Source organism: Notechis scutatus, chromosome 11 (assembly GCF_049901735.1).
Source record: "Notechis scutatus isolate UNSWTSFEM ecotype Mainland chromosome 11, rNotScu1.2, whole genome shotgun sequence".
Classification (NCBI taxonomy): Eukaryota; Metazoa; Chordata; class Lepidosauria; order Squamata; family Elapidae; genus Notechis; species Notechis scutatus.
Genome location: NC_142019.1, coordinates 6,687,710 through 6,704,382, shown reverse-complemented (window position 1 = coordinate 6,704,382; position 16,673 = coordinate 6,687,710). Strand labels below are relative to the sequence as shown.

Genomic DNA, 16,673 nt, shown 5'->3' with positions numbered 1-16,673 from the left:
GGACTGTGCATTTCAAATTGCCAATCATAAATGTCCTTCAAAAGAATTACATTCTGTTTCTCTGGACAGTTCTACCCTCCGTAAAATCAAAGTCAAATCAGGATTGCAAACCCTGGTGGTCAAAGATATAAAGGGTCCTTGGTGCTGTCGGAGCTTGGTTGTTTCCTTGCAGGCATTTCATTACCCAAACTAGATTGGGTAATGAAATGTTTGCAAGAAAGCAACCAAGCTCAGAGAGCACCAAGGACCTCTCATTTCAACCCTGAGCTAGTCAAGATATATTTGCACAGAAATTCCATGCGCATCTCTGCCCCTAGAAATTATGTATTCATAAAAGATTTGTTTTGCTCAGTTCTTCTGACAGCATTCTTAGCCTACACACATGGCAACAACTGTGCTCCAAATGTTGCCTTTGAAGCCAGCTGATCGGCCGCTGGTACCATAGCAATAGAGATGGTATTAATTCTTCATCATGGTTCATACTCATTAAAACAACCAAGAACACTTAAAACAATCAAACACTTCTGAAAGCAATTCATAAACAAGATCAGAATAACAGAGTTGGAAGGGACCATGGAGATCTTCTAGTCCAGGGGTCCCCAACCACCAGTCCGCGGAACAAGTCCTACCGGGCCGCTGGTTGCTGGGCGCCGCCATCTTTTTTTGATGAAAAAGTGCTTCCGGTGAGCTTTTCCGGGTAGAAAGCTCACCGGAAGCACTTTTTCATCAAAAGATGGCGGCGCCAGCGCTTCCTGTGAGCTTTTCCGGTAGAAAGCCATTTCTACCCGAAAAGCTCACGAGCGTGGCGCCCGCTATCTTTTTGATGAAAAAGTGCTTCCGGTGAGGTCACCAGAAGCACTTTTTCATCAAAAAGATGGCGGCGCCCAGCTGATGCCGGACCGGGTCGCGCGCCCAGCTGATGCTGGTACCGGGCCGCGGCATAAAAAAGGTTGGGGATCACTGTTCTAGTCCAACCCATTGCTCAAACGGGAAACCCTACCATCTCAGATAACTAGTTGTCCAATCTCTTCTTAAAAACCTCTAGTGATGCAGCACCCACAACTTCCAGTGGGAAGTCTTTCTGCTGATAAATTAGTCTATCATTGCATTCACCTGTCCCACACTCAAAACATAAATTAATCTGGATGAGATATCCTTTTTTAAACCATTTCCCCCCAATCTGGCACACACACCCCCAAATATTTTGTGTGGGGATTACCATCAGACCCAGGGAGCAGATTGGCCCAATGCCATGTGAGTTGTTATGTAAAATATTTAGAGGGAACAATTTGGGAGAAAGTGATGCGCATGTACAAATGATAGTCAGACGCTTTCATAAGGACTAAAATGTGTTAACTTTCACAGTAGGTGGTTATTTTGTTTTTGTTTTTGAGTACCTGAGAACGTCTCCCAATAATTTTGAAACTTTGCATATGCTAAAACTGTTCTAACAAGTGAATATCACTTTGCTCCCCCTGCATTTCAATGACTGGATAGTAAGCTAAAGGGATTTTTTTTTTTTTTTTTTGGATACTCAGCTCCAAAAGGAAAATAAAGTGTATGTAAGAGGTAGTTTCTGAGGCCATAGGGATGGTGAGCAGAAACTTAATTAGTTGGAAACAATCATCCCTTCTCAGTTGAAAGAAGTTTTGTTCTCCAAAAAAAACCCGTTCTGGGTGAATGTATAAGGACACCATTAGCATCTTCTCAAGTATCCCAAGTCTCAAATTTTGGGTGAATTCCTAATTCGTAACTTGCTATAAGTCAGAGGCTGCAACTTCAGGCTTTGTTAGAACAAGGATGAGTTATAGTGTGACAATATGATTCTTTAAACAGCGGGCAGTCTGGTTTCTTTTTTCCCCTCTTTCTCTATCCCTTCCTTAGTCTGTCTCCACAATCTTTCATCTTTTAGAAACAGTCCGTTTTAAAAGGGCGGGATGGCAATTCGACAACTATTTTTTTTCAAATGAGCAGACCATTCATGACTTGAAAACTGTCATTGGTTTTTTGTTAATCCGGAATTGATTTGGGGAGATACTTTGAACGTTTTGTGGTTTGTGGTTAAGGACAGATGGTGTCAGGTGCAAGAACTCAGGAACTAGGGTTGTTCAAAGGAGTACAAGCTTATTCCCTGTCAGCTCTAAACAAGAAACTGAACTACTAAGAGTCAAGGAAAATTGGTGGTAGATAAGAGTCAATGGAATTCAAGGGGGATAGAATCAGGGGTGAGATTCAAAAATCCAGCAACCGGTTCGCTGCCTGGCTGCTGGGTGGGTGTGGCTATGGTGGGTGTGGCCTGCCGGAACTTTAAGGAGGGCCGTTTTTCACCTTACTCAGGGTCCGGAGGCTTCCCTCAGGCCTCTTGGAGGGCAAAAATGGCCTCCCTTGGCTCTAGAGGCCCACTGGGACTTCCGGAACTTCTGGTTTGACCTGTTTTTTGCCTTCCCAGAGCCTCCGGGTGGACCCTGCACTTACCTATATCTAAAACAGGCCGCGTGAAGACTCCTAGGTGGGGTGGGTGGGGCCATCCAGTCGGTTCAACTACCAGTTCGATGAACCAGATATAAACTTAACATCCGGATTGTTCAAACCAGTCCGAATCGGTAGAATCCCACCCCTGGATAGAGTTATAACTCTTGTGGGTGTACATGGACTCCAAACTAATGACATACTTGACTCCTCCCTCGGGCTCAGCCTGGTCATCCTCTATATCTGGACTGGGCAAAGATTTGTACGGTTTTCTTGATCTTCTCCAAAGCATGTTTGCTGCTGATTTATGGCTATTAATTTTTACACTGTCATTGCCTTTTCCCATTATTGTTCTTTTTTAATCAAGATGGGGTTACAAATAGAAAGACCACATCGATCAATAAGTTCCTTGCTAGATGAATTCAAGGTCAACAACCTTCATTGAAAAGGATTAGGAATTAGCCATAAGGAAACCTCTTATCAGATGGAGTAGATTAGTTTTCTAGTATTCTTACCATTCTTAATTTTTTTAAAAAAACTTGTTAATTTCTTTTTAACAAATGGAAACACAGTACCACTCTGGTGCATTATTTGAGGAGGGTTTGTGGTTTTTATGTTATCATTTTTTAATGTTGTAAGATGCTCAGAGTTATCTGTGTGGGAGTCAGAGAGCCATGTAAATCTAGTTGATAAAGAAAGAAATAATTTCTACTTGTGAGAATTCCTCTGGCCTCTACCAGCCTTCCTCTAAGCATTCTTAGAACACAAAAATGATGGCACTAGTGGGCCAGTAGATATATCCATGTGTACCAATCTGCCAGAAATGGGATTGTTGAGAGCATCCGAGTGGTCCAAAAGACATAGAAGGAACTGTTATAAAGCCATCCATTATGATTTTATTCTATTATGGCTCCAAATACACCTGGTTACCCAGAAAGGAATCTATCCTGGCTTACATAAATATCCAGTCCAACTTGGTCTTCCGTAGCCTTGAAGTTGATCAGACTTCAAATCAAGCAACAAATGGACAACCATTTATCTGAAGTGGTATAGGGTTTCCTGCTTGAGCATTGAGGCTGGACTAGAAGACCTCCAAGATCCCTTCCACCTATTCTATTCTATTATCCCATTTGAATATGTAAACCTAAACTGGAGGTTCCATAGTGAAATTCAGGAACTGTCATTTCAATGAAGGGGAATATTTGTAGCTCAGGGTTGAAATGAGGGGTCCTTGGTGTTCTCTGAGCTTGGTGGTTTTCTTGAAGACATTGCATTACCCAACTAGGGAACATCATAAATGCTAGAAGGCAGAGAGGAGGAGGAGGAGTGTGGGGTCCTTGGTGATTTTCTTGCAGACATTGCATTACCCAGCTAGGGAACATCATCAGTTGATTAGCATTGATGATGTTAACCTTGTTTGGTTAATGTAAGGTCTGCAAGAAAAGCACCAATTTTTGAGGGCACCAATGGCTGTCATTTCAGTTTGGCTGTTCTGCTTTCATGAGGTTCGTCTAGTGGTTAGAGCTCTGGGGCATTAAATATATAAATATACCAAACACAGTCCCTCAATTTGCCAAAGGCAGCCGCCAAGCTTTAAAGCACAAAAGATTGGCTTAAAGTTGATGTGGATTTCATGTGCCCTGCCCTTCGTGAAGGCGCTCTGGTTAATTTGCAGGCAAAGGTCTTGACTGAGAACTATGCATCAATTAGCCGGGGAGGGAAAAAAAGAAAAGACAAGAAAAGAGGTTGCACTTTAATTAATATTTTAATCCCGACGTTAACAGCCTTCCTGCCAAGTCAGCAAGGCTGCATATTCTATTTTGCCATCCTTGTGATTCAACCGGGCTGACAGTTGTCACCTACTTCCAGAAGAGAAATCCCACTTGTGAAACGAGCACCAAAAAAAAAAAAAAATTAGCAAATGTCACCATGTCGCTGAAAAGTTTTAATCAGGGCTGTCATGTAGCAGTTTTTTCTGTCAGCAAATACAAAAGGACCTTTCAAGCTGAATCATTTTCTCAGACTTCGCCAGCATAGAGAATGTACATAAATGGAAGAATCGGTTTGCTAGCCGAGGAGTCTGGAGAATGGAGAATCAACCCGAGGCAATAGCAATAGCGCTTAGACTTATATACCGCTTTACAGTGCTTTACAGCCCACTCTAAGCGGTTTACAGAATCAGCCTCTTGCCCCCAACAATCTGGGTCCTCGTTTTACAGACCTCAGAAGGATGGAAGGCTGAGACAACCTTGAGCCTGGTGAGATTTGAACTGCCAAATTGCACTCAGCTGGCAGTCAGCAGAACTAGCCTGCAGTACTGCACTCTAACCACTGTGCCACCATGGCTCTTCCTTTCTTCCTTTCTTCAATCCATCCTTTCTCCCTTCCTTCCTTCCTTTGCACTTAGCAATAGCACTTAGACTTATACGAGGGCTATCCACAAAATAGATTACGTTTTGCGATAGAAAAAAAACAAAGTGTAGGAAAAAAAAATTATTATATACACTTGAAAGTGACACTTAAATACTACTTTTCAACATATTCACCGAACAAATTGAGGCACTTATTATAGTGGTGAACAAGCTTTGTAATTCCATTGTCATAAAATTCAGCCGCCTGAGATTTGAGCCAGTCAGTCACGCCCGCCCACAGTTCCGCGTCGTCATCAAAGCGCTGTGTTCCAACCCAGGTCTTCATCCTCGGAAACAAGTGGTAGTCGCTTGGTGCAATATCGGGGCTGTAGGGCGGATGAGGAAAAATCTCTCACTTGAAAGCATTCAGGACTTCTCGAGTGCCGTAGTTCGGCCATTTTTAAACTTAATGCACCATTGGCGCACTCCACCTTCAGTGATGATGTTGTCCCCGTACACTTCACACAGTTGCCGAAAAATTTCAATCGGTTTATGGTTTTTTGCCAACAAAAACCTTATCACTGATCGCACCTCACAACTCGCGGGATTTTCAATTGCAGCACACATTTCAAACGTTTGCTGTGAAATAATGGGCAACGATACGAACCTCCCACTAGCACGACTAGATGCAGACTGAGCGGCGGACGCACAGACCAAAGATGGCCGCGCTAGCTCCGCCCCTTCTTGCTACAGACGAAAACGTAATCTATTTTGTGGATCGCTTTACAGACTTCTCTAAGCAGTTTACAGAGTCAGTCTCTTGCCCCCAACAATTTGGGGTCCTCATTTTACCCACCTCGGAAGAATGGAAGGCTGAGTCAACCTTGAGCCTGGTGGGATTTGAACTTGAGCCAAATTGCAGGCAGAGGACAGTCAGCAGAAGTAGCCTGCAGTACTGCACTCTAACCACTGCGCCACCGTGGCTCATATGCTCATTTCCTCCCTCTCTTGCAGGTAAATCGCCTTGCGAGTTGTGCTCTGTCCCCCCATCCATCCCAGGCAACAGCCATGAAGTTTCGCCTCCTTACGGTTTTTGCACTGCTCTTTGCGATCTCCAGATGCTGGGCTGTCAGCTTTCCAGAAGATGATGATCCTATTAACCTGGTTGACTACCATTGTAAGTGAGCAGCAAAGCCGAACGTATTGTGAGATTGCCGTTTTCTTTGCTTCCTCCTTGCCGGATGACGGCAATTCTTCCCTCTGTGAGCTGCCAAGTTTCAGGTGGACTTTTAATGGACTCTCTCTATCTACTGCAGCCAAAAAAGGAGGCAGGAAGCGCAAGTTTTTATTTATATTTTTAAGTTCAATTGGCTCTCACTGGCCATCTTTTATTCATTGATATTCAAGACATGCCACAAAGAATTTAGTTTAAGCCCTTCTGCTCCCGGTATGTACATCTAATCAATGCTGCTTATTGATTCTTCAGTTCCATCATCCTGACTGATGGCGTAACTTATGTTTACTTGCAGATTCCAAGCAATATCCAGTGTTTAGAGGACGACCTTCAGGCAACGAATCCCAACACAAGCTGGACTTTCAACTGATGTTGAAAATTCGAGACACACTTTATATAGCTGGCAGGTAATTTTCCTGCAGTCCACTGATTAAATTAAAATTCCCCATTCCCCTCCACCCCCTGTCCTCCATCTGCTACCTGGTTTTGCATTTCATCTATACACTTTGTCTTAAAATAATCCACTAGATAATTTCAGGGAAGGAAGGAGGAACTCAGCATGTGGAGACAATACAGGGAGAGGGTGATTTATGGTGCAGAAGAAAAGCTCTGATAGTGATCCATGCACTTCCAGATTCTGTTTTCCACCAAGAACTTGATTTGGACAAACAATGCTTTGTATTGATGTAAGAGCTTGTGTAGAATTAACCTCAGAAAAAGTTTGGCAGCTGGAAACTAGGTCATACTTACCCTGATCAATGGAATGCTTTTGTGATTTGGGAAACCAGCCACCATTAATTCAGTTTGTATAACATGCTAAAGCCACAAACCATGGCTTAGCCAGCTCTCTCACCCACAGCAATTTTTGCCTGCTTCTGATTTCGGATGATACATAAACTCAGTTGCATGGTTCAGCTCCCAACAGGCTGAGATGCAATTTTGCTGCCTGCATTCTTCCTTCTGTCTTTATAAGTTATCCTTATACAATCTGACAGAGATTGTATAAAGATAATTTATAAAGACAGAAAGAAGCAAAAGCAGATTAAAATGATCTATCAGAAGGAAACTAGAGCCTATGTTCTGATTGACAATGATCTCAAAGGCCAATAAGAGGCAACACAGCCCAGGATAACTTTTGCCAACAGAGGTAGGAACAATCTTGTCCTTCCTCAAAGCACAACATTATAAATATGATTACTCCCATCATAACATAGATTGAACAGGCCAATTACTCTTTACAACTTCCTTATTTCTTCTGATTGTTGATGGTTTTGCAATAGGTCACAATATCAAGTCAAGCTCAACCAAGTCTCCTCAACTTGGCTTGTTTCAAACTTTGATCTGGGGAGATGAGCAGTCCTAATTAAGAACAGATATTTGCTTTTTTAATGATGTTATGGAGGAACCGTGGGAGTTTAAATGGATCTTGATACTTGACGTCAAAATATGGTTTTCAAAACAGGGCTGGGGAATGGGATATTCTATTTTTTACTCTTTTAAAGATATTTATTTGTTAGGTTTTTAATGTTTTAATGCTGGAAGCCACCCAGAGTCATTTGCTATGACATGGATGGCAAAAAAAAGTAAATAAAAATCAATCAATCATCAATCAATAACATTTCTGATATGTTTCTTTTTTTTTTCTTCCAGGGACCAAGTTTATACAGTAAATTTGAATGACATTCCAAAGGGGGAAGTTGTTCCAAGCAAGGTTAGAAAATGCTGTAAATACCTTTTGTGGTTTGTTTTTTTTTAAAAAAACAAGCATTCTTGGTCAAAGATGAAATTGTCTTATTCTTTCTTTTATCTGAACAGAAGCTAACATGGCGCTCAAAACAACAGGATAGAGAGAACTGTGCTATGAAAGGAAAACACAAAGTAGGTTTGTCGTTTAAGCAAAAATATTTTAAAGCATTGAAATCGTTTAGAAGGTCATGATGGATGCTGTTTTAAAACTGCTAATGAACTAATTGATCTCTTTAACACTGCAAAAATCTGAATTTGGGGTAGGTGGGGCATGTGGACTGCTTGCACGGGTCCTTTTCAGACTGATTTTTCACAGCAAAATCGAAAAGTCCAAATTAATATTCTTAAGAAATGAGTTGCACAGATTGATAGAAAGAGACCTTTCATTTACACTGAAATTGTAAGTGCTTTGTTAGCACCGTATTGTTTTTTTCCCCTCCTTATTTCCAGCTCACTGAGCACATGTTCAAAAGTAATATTTGCTAGTGAATAGTGATGAGAGCCATTCTCTCTTCTTCTTCTTTTAATTTAATTTTTTTTTTAGGATGAATGCCATAATTTTATTAAGGTCTTCGTCCCCAGGAACGATGAGATGGTGTTTGTCTGTGGAACGAATGCTTTTAATCCTATGTGCCGTTATTATCGGGTAAGGTCCAACGCCCAAACCGGTCAGATTGTTCCCTGCCAAAATTCAAAGAGCATCTTGGTGCCCTTCAAAGATTCCTTATCAATCTTAGCATTGTTCTTCTCATCCTATTTTGTCTCTGGAGAGATCGCAGCATAAGTGTTCATCATTCTTTCCATGGCCGGTTCCTTCATTCTCACAACAATCCTGCCAGTTAGCAAAAGAAATGTGAACCAACCCACAACCCAACCATCTACTGAGATTCATAGCTAACCGCTAATTGGAGATTAGAAATTGAACCTCCCTAGTCCAGTTTTCTAACCACCACTGTAGTAAAATCTTGATTTGACAGAGCGTTTGGTGGAAGAAGTTCTGTTGAATTCAAAACATAGTTGTGCACCTCTGCCCTTCTGTATATGCCCTAGAATATGTATTGGGCCTCTGATGATTTGAAGGGCTTGGTGTCTCAGTCTCTATCTTGTCCTCTGGCCCATCCATAAGTTGCCATCATAGCTTGCAGATTCACTCAAATGAACATAAGAGTCAGCAGTCAATATAGTCCAAAGGTTTTGATTCTTATGATGGCGGAAAAGGTGATTGCCATGAGACACACATTTTAACATGGTAAGCCTTTCCCAGTAATTCTAATTAATTAATTTTGAACCTCAAGGAAGCATCTATCCATCATGGATGGTAGTCTTGTGCAGAGGTGGTATTCAAATTTTTTTACTACCGGTTCTGTGAGCGTGGCTTGGTGGGCGTGGCAGGGGAAGGATACTATAAAATCCCCATTCCCTCCCCACCCCACTAACCTGCTTTCCAGCTCCGTTCTCCTGTGCAGGGCAACCAAAGAAGACTCAGCCGATCCACTGGGACTCAATGGGAGGCAGAGAGAAGAGATGGGGACGGGGCCAGTCAGAGGTGGGATTTGATGGTTCTCCGAACTACTCAAAATTTCCACTACCGGTTCTCCAGAACCTGTCAGAACTGGCTGAATATCACCTCTAGTCTTGTGGATGTAAAAATGCATCCCTTGTATGGTTCCTTGAGCAGTATGTCTTCAGCATGGTAGGAGAGTTGAGATCAGATTTAAGAGGGTCAGTGAAGCTGCAGGGTAGACATCTCAGTTTGGTTCCCTTCAGATGTGCTGGATTTTGACCATGCTGTTTAGAAGCTATGGAAGTTGAACTCCCACATATCTAGAAGTACTACTCTGAGTAAGGCTTACATAGGAATACCTGATTTTTGTTGACCTGTTGCATGGACCTGGGGAAGCTGAAATAGCCTAACGCCCCAAATGTATATCTCTTCTTCAGCTGAGTACCTTGGAGTATGACGGTGATGAAATTAGTGGCTTGGCCAGATGTCCATTTGATGCCAAGCAAACCAACGTTGCTCTTTTCGCGGGTGAGACCCTTTCCTTCAAATGGACCATATTGATAGGTGATACAAAAGGGGAAATGAAAAGGCCTATGACATCACTGCGTCTTTGTTTTTTTGTTTTTTTAAAAATGCTAATGAACCTTTTGTGGAATTAGGAACTATTTTGTAAGCCCAGTTCTCGATTCATTCACTCTTGTTTTGCTTGATACTCAAATTCTAAGAGCTGCTAACCAGAGTGAAGTCCAAAAGACCTCTAGTTCAGATTTGTTCAAAAGACCAACCAGACTTTCTTAATTAACTTCAGCCATCTGAATGAAGTGGGGAGCAGGGGTTAAAAAAAAACCACACACACACATTTTCCTGCTTCTGTTGTGAAACCCTTGGAAGTCATAGCTCAGCTGACCTCTTGTAAATCTCCCAGAGATTTTGATCAGGCCCCTGCAAGCGCTCTTTTTTATTAACTATTTACGTGAGAAAACAGCTCTGTGGTAATAATAAAGCTTTCGCATTTCCTAGAACCGTCGCTCTGTCCTACGAGCCCCTTTTTTCACAGCGCTCTGATGAGCCTTCCAACTCTAAATTAAAAAGTATGAATAAATATATAACGTGGTTGAGATAATGGCAGCGCAGGAGGGGGAGAGAGCAGAAAGCAAAAGGTAGAAATATATAAATAGCTGTTGAAGGAGAAGAGTGACACGAACGCTGCAGTAATAGAAGGCCGGCGACATCCCTATTGCATCTGAACACTTTTTGTGTGTTTCCTTTTCTAGATGGCAAGCTCTATTCTGCCACCGTTGCGGATTTTTTGGCAAGCGATGCGGTTATTTACCGGAGCATGGGAGACGGGTCGGCCTTGCGAACAATTAAATATGATTCCAAGTGGATAAAAGGTATTTCTGATGAAAGTTGAATCGCTACCTACAATTTTCCTCTCCCCCCCCACCCCGCCATATATAGCTTTTCTTCAGTGGTGGGATTCAAATTATTTTACCACCGGTTCTGTGGGTGTGGCTTGGTGGGTGTGGCAGGGGAAGGTTACTGCAAAATCCCCATTCCCTCCCCACCCCACTAACCTGCTTTCCAGCTCCGTTCTCCTCTGCAGGGCAACCAAAGAAGACCCAGCCAATCAGCTGGGGCTCAGTGGGAGACAAAGAATAGACAGGGGCGGGGCCAGTCAGAGATGGGATTTGCCGGTTCTCCGAACTACTCAAAATTTCCACTACCGGTTCTCCAGAACCAGTCAGAACCTGCTGAATTACCACCTCTGCCTTTCTTCCCAAATTAAGAGAGTTGAAGTACACATTTATGGCTCGTAATGATTCTTCCTCAACAGCCTTTCTGAATATTTGAATTTTAGTCTATTGTTTGCAGGCATCCTAAATTGGAAGCATGCTTTTTGGATTAATAAAATGGGGAGGTATGTTTCCCCCCCCCCCAACAAGTCTGGGTTCTCCCCACCCCTTGTGGGCCACTTAGCAATCAACAGCTCTCAGACAGCCTGCCAAGAACAGCTATTCTAATTTCCTCTCTCTGTTACCCTCAACCAGCAGGCAGAAATGTTGGTGTTTTAGGTGGTTTCTTTGATGAAATTAAAACTTTCATCAGCTGGAGTTTCATTTCTTCATTTCCATGTTTGAATTGTGCTCCGAATGGATTTGTGCTTAGGTTTCAATTTGTATTCCGGTGACTTTAAAAACTAAAACCAAAAAAAACCCCTGTGCTTTTGGAGTTTTGCTTCTAGATTCTAGGGAATCGTAAATTTCTAATACTGTCATAGCCTTTGCATACTTTTTTATAGGGAGATATTGATTTTTTTTAATGTTATCTCTTTCCACCGCTCCTATCTTCTTTTGCAATATTTTTTTAAAGAGGGAGGCTAAAAATAAAGTAAGTTGTGGAGATGGGTTGTTTCATTATTAGCCAACTTGGAAAACATATTTGGCAAAAAAAATAGGATGTGGATTAAGTAAATAAGAATATTGATTTGTGGGTCAACTCTTAAGTGCTCATCCTTTTCCAGTTTTGGAGGTCTTCAAATTCAGAAACTCTCATCCCCAAAGAATCACTGCTTAGAGCAATGTTTTTCAATCTTGGCAACTTTAAGATGTGTGGACTTCAACTCCGAGAATTCCCCATCCAACATGCTGGGGAGTAATCCAAATGCAGTACAATCCAATTGCTGGCGTGCCGGTTGGAGAATTCTGGGAATTGAAGTCCACACATCTTGAAGTTGCCATGGCTGAAAAAAAACCACTGGTTGGGAGAGTTGGCTGTTGATCACCCTACCATAGAATTGACCTCCAAGACTTCCATAGGGTGCCAAGTTGGGGGAAATCTGTTGCAAATTATGGCCAGTATATTTAGTGGAAGCAAGCCAGGTTTATAATGATCTGAGTTGGCTGGCTTTGACTAACTGGGTTCAGATGTAATTAGCATTTCGGCAATTAGCAATTGTTACATTATCCAGCCATCTCTGTGGCGCTATAACACAAGCAGCTTTTTATTCCCAGAGCTATGGCTGGGTGGTGCCATAAACCACTGGTGCAGAAATGCTGAATGCTCAGCTGTAGTTTTCCAAACACTCACAACTTCCATACTTCTCTCAGGAGATGAGAAGGGTTGCACAGTTCAGTGGAAGTTAGTCCCGTAATGATCGACTGTTTTTATTTACTCAGATAAAATGGAGCCAGTGAGTACAAATCAGAATTTTAGATTCTGTGGAGTTGTCTTCCCTCGCTAAATCTGAGAGTTCCCACTTTGAGAAGTTAGTCACATCTGGCATCAGAATGGAGCACTGAAACATTGAACAACTAAATGCTGAAGGATTATATCGCAATACAAACATGTGTATCAACACTAGGACTAGTAATGGTGGCCTGACTAAAAGCCTGAAAAGAGGTCAAAATAAGAAATAGAGGGAATATTAGTATACACATCTTTATATAATAGAATAAAAGCATTAAACAGATGGAAAGATTAGAGGTTGAAAGATGGTATTACTATGTATGCTCAAATAATATTGAGATTGGCATTAGAATAGCACATGGAAACACTGAACAACTAAATAATGAAGGATTATATCTCAATACAAACGTGTATTAACACTAAGATTACAAAAGTTTGACAAATGTAACAAATATTATTAACATTATTATTGTTGTTTGTATTAACGATACCCAGATGCCACACTGTTCGTGTATTGATGTTGATATATATTTAAAAATTATATATGTGTATATATGTGTGTGTGTGTGTGTGTGTGTGTGTGTGTGTGTGTGTGTATGTATATGTATATGTATATGTATATGTATATATTTATATATATATATATATATATGGTCTTCAGCTTTGTTTGGGTATTTTCCCACGTCATTATAGTTGTACTTTTAAAGTTGTAGCAACGTTTTAAAGTTGTAGCAACCTTTAAAAGCACAACTATAATGATGTGGGAAAATACCCGAACAAAGCACTGAATACCATACATGTAAGTACCCACGAAAACTTAAGAAAACACACACACACACACACACACACACACACACACATATATATATATATATATATATATATATATATATATATATATATATATATATAATATATATAAATAATGTGTGGGTGTGTGTATGTATGTATGTAAGAAAAAGAGAGAGAGAGGGAGAGAGGGAGGGAGGGAGGGAGGGAAGTTAGTCACAGAAATATCTATATGACATCCTGATCGGTGAGTGAGCCCTTTAGAAACTCTTGATTACAGGTAATCCTTCACTTACAAACATTTGTTTACTGACTGTTCGAAGTTACAAGTTACAAAAAAAAAAAAGTGACATGATCGTTTTTCACACTTACAACCATTGCAACATCCCCAGGGTCAGGGGTGGGATTCAAAAATTTTAGCAAAGGGTTCTCTGCCTAGTTGCTGGGTGGGCGTGGCCATGGTGGGCGTGGCCTATTCAACCTACTGCACCACAGTGTGTGTGGGGGATTTTTGCCCTCCTCGGGCTCCGAAGATTTTCTTCAAGCAAAAACAGCCTCCCGGGGCTCCGAAGGCTCTCTGGAGGCTGGAACTTCCGGAATGCCCATTTTTTGCCCTCCCTGAGCCTCCATGTGCGCCTTGCACTTACCAGCTTCCAAAACGGGCTGTGTGGGGAGTCCTGGGAGGGATGGGGTGGGTGGGCGGGGCCAGCAGGGAGTGGGATTTGGGGGTCCTATGAACTGCACAGAATCTTAGCTAGAGGCTCTCCCAAACCCCTGCGAACCCCCAGCAGTCCACCCCTGGTCCATGGTCACTTGATCCAAATTCAGATGCTTGGCAACTGGCATGTACTTATGACAGTTGCAGTCTCCCGGGATCATGTGGCAAGCAAAGTCCAAGTGGAAGCCAGATTCATTTAACAACTGTGTCACTAACTTAACCACTGCAGTGATGAACAACTGTGGCAAGTAAGGTCATAAAATGGGGCAAAAGTTACTTAACAACTGTCTTGCTTAACAACATAAATTTTGGGGTCAGTTGTGGTTGAAAGTCAAGGATTATCTGCAATCGAAGTACTTAATCGTTATGGTACATTAGCAAATTTCCCTGGGAGTAATTTCTTTTATTACACACACACACACACACACGCACACACCTTTTTAAAAGTGTTAATTGTAGATTTAAATGTCTTCATGTTATACATTGCATTAAAACCCATCAGAGCTAAGACCCCCCAAAATAATAATTTATTTTAAAATAAAATTCACAATTCCTATATACAGTTATCCGAAAAAGCTCCTGTATATTCAGTGGGAATAAATCTCTTAATCAAACCTGTACAGGATCGTTCTATTAGTCTTGTATAATACTGAAAACATCGTAAATCAACTGAATGTGCATTTTTCTCCCTAAGAGCAATATTTTACTTTATTTTTTACCGTGCCTGCTGCGAAGCATTTTTCTTGCCAGCCCCAATGCCTTGGCGCACTGACAGGAAAGATCCACCAGTTGCAATATTTATGTCCAAGCTTTTCTGCTCCAAACTTGCAACATAGTACAATCCAAAGTTGTTGTTTTTTTCAATTTGGCCCAAGAATAAAGCCATTCTCCTCCTCCAACCAATCAACTCAGCAAATGAATGAAGCCATAATAACAAAGACCTTGGAGCTGTAGTGCAATTCCTCAGGGGTAGAGGGGTTTACAGTCAGGGGTGAGATTCAAATTTTTTAACAACCGGTTCTGTGGGCATGGCTTAGTAGGTGGGCGTGGCTTGGTGGTCATGTGACTGGGTGGATGTGGCTTGGTGGTCATGTTATTGGCTGGGTGTAGCCAACTCAATATCACTCACATTGAGGCACACATCTCTTCGCCTGGCCTCTCATGACTGTGGGGATGCTGCAACAGTTGTAAGTGTGAAAAACGGTCATAAGTCACTTTTTTCAGTGCTATTGTAACTTTGAATGGTCACTCCACACAAGCAAAATACCAGTAAAGGAGGGGAAAAAAACTCCAGAGACGTTCCTGAGACAGGAAGTCTAGTCCTGCCAAGAATGTAATAAGGGTTAACGGAGAGGCAGTTTCTGTAAGCAACACCAGAATGTTTCCTTCCTGCCTTCCTTACAGGATTAGGCCAGTAATTTCTTCTAACAACCGGTTCTCCGAACTGCTTAGAATGTTAACAACCGGTTCTAGCGAATAGGTACGAACTGGTAGAATCCCACCCCTGTAAACAGTCCATAAGCTGGCATTAAGAGTCTTACATTTGCACAGGAGCCTGACTTCATCCATAGTTGGATGTCCTAAAGTGCTTTGAATAACCACAGCAAAGTTCTTGGCACCCACGTCTTTTGAAGCATCAACACAACTGTGTGTTTGTGCTATCAGAAAAGCCCTAACAACTAGGAAGGGTCCTATTGAAACTAGCTGAAGGCTTAATTGGTCTGTTCACACAAGAGTTGATGGCCTCTGGGAAACCACCAGACTAAATATGATACAGAAAGCTCATTTCCAGCAACCAGTACAGAAAGGTTTTCTACCTCTGGTTCTGAAGGATAGCTACCACCATCAGGACTAGCAGGTGCTGATAGTCTTCTCCTCCAGAAGTTATTTTTAATTCACTTTTCAGACCCTCTAAATCAGGGGTCCCCAACCACCGGTCCGCGGACCGATACCGGTCCGTGGAACAAGTCCTACTGGGCCGCTGGTTTGCTGGGCGCCGCCATCTTTTTGATGAAAAGTGCTTCCGGTGAGCTTTTCCGGGTAGAAAGCTCACCGGAAGCACTTTTTCATCAAAAAGATGAGGCGCTCAGCGCTTCCAGTGAGCTTTTCTGGGTAGAAAGCCATTTCTACCCGGAAAAGCTCACCGAGCGCTGGCGCCGCCATCTTTTTGATGAAAAAGTGCTTCCAGTGAGGTCACCGGAAGCACTTTTTCATCAAAAAAAGATGGCGGCGCCCAGCTGATGCCGGTACCGGGCCGCGGCATAAAAAAGGTTGGGGATCACTGCTCTAAATCAGGGGCCTATCATTGTTAAAGTCCCTACTTCCAAATGAAGAAATATCTCTTAAGTACCCAATATCTCAGGGGCTGCCCCAAAGAAGAGGGAGTCAAGCTATCCTCCAAAGCTCCTGAGGGAAGGACAAGAAGCAATGGATGGAAACTAATCAAGGAGAGAAGCAACTTAGAACTAAGGAGAAATTCCCTGACAGTTGGAACAATTAACCAGTGGAACAACTTGCCTCCAGAAGTTGGGAATGCTCCAACACTGGGAGTTTTTTTAAAAAGATGTTGGATAACCATTTGTCTGAAGTAGTGTAGGGTTTCCTGCCTAAGCAGGGGGTTGGACTAGAAGACCTCCAAGGTCCCTTCCAACTCTGTTATTCTATTCTATTCTG

The 16,673-nt window shown here is 42.1% G+C and overlaps 1 protein-coding gene across 19 annotated transcripts in view; it reads left to right on the top strand.

Moving 5' to 3' along the window:
* The window catches only part of SEMA6D (semaphorin 6D), a 308,201-nt gene that overhangs the window by 265,084 nt on the left and 26,444 nt on the right, over positions 1-16,673 (top strand). For all 19 annotated transcript variants that reach the window (XM_087972700.1, XM_087972699.1, XM_087972692.1 and 16 more), the window contains 7 exons: positions 5,835-5,997; positions 6,350-6,461; positions 7,705-7,765; positions 7,870-7,932; positions 8,345-8,446; positions 9,742-9,832; positions 10,579-10,698. In XM_087972700.1, coding sequence (XP_087828826.1) covers positions 5,889-5,997; positions 6,350-6,461; positions 7,705-7,765; positions 7,870-7,932; positions 8,345-8,446; positions 9,742-9,832; positions 10,579-10,698 — 658 coding nt within the window. In that variant the 5' untranslated portion in view covers positions 5,835-5,888. The remainder of the gene's footprint in view (positions 1-5,834; positions 5,998-6,349; positions 6,462-7,704; positions 7,766-7,869; positions 7,933-8,344; positions 8,447-9,741; positions 9,833-10,578; positions 10,699-16,673) is intronic.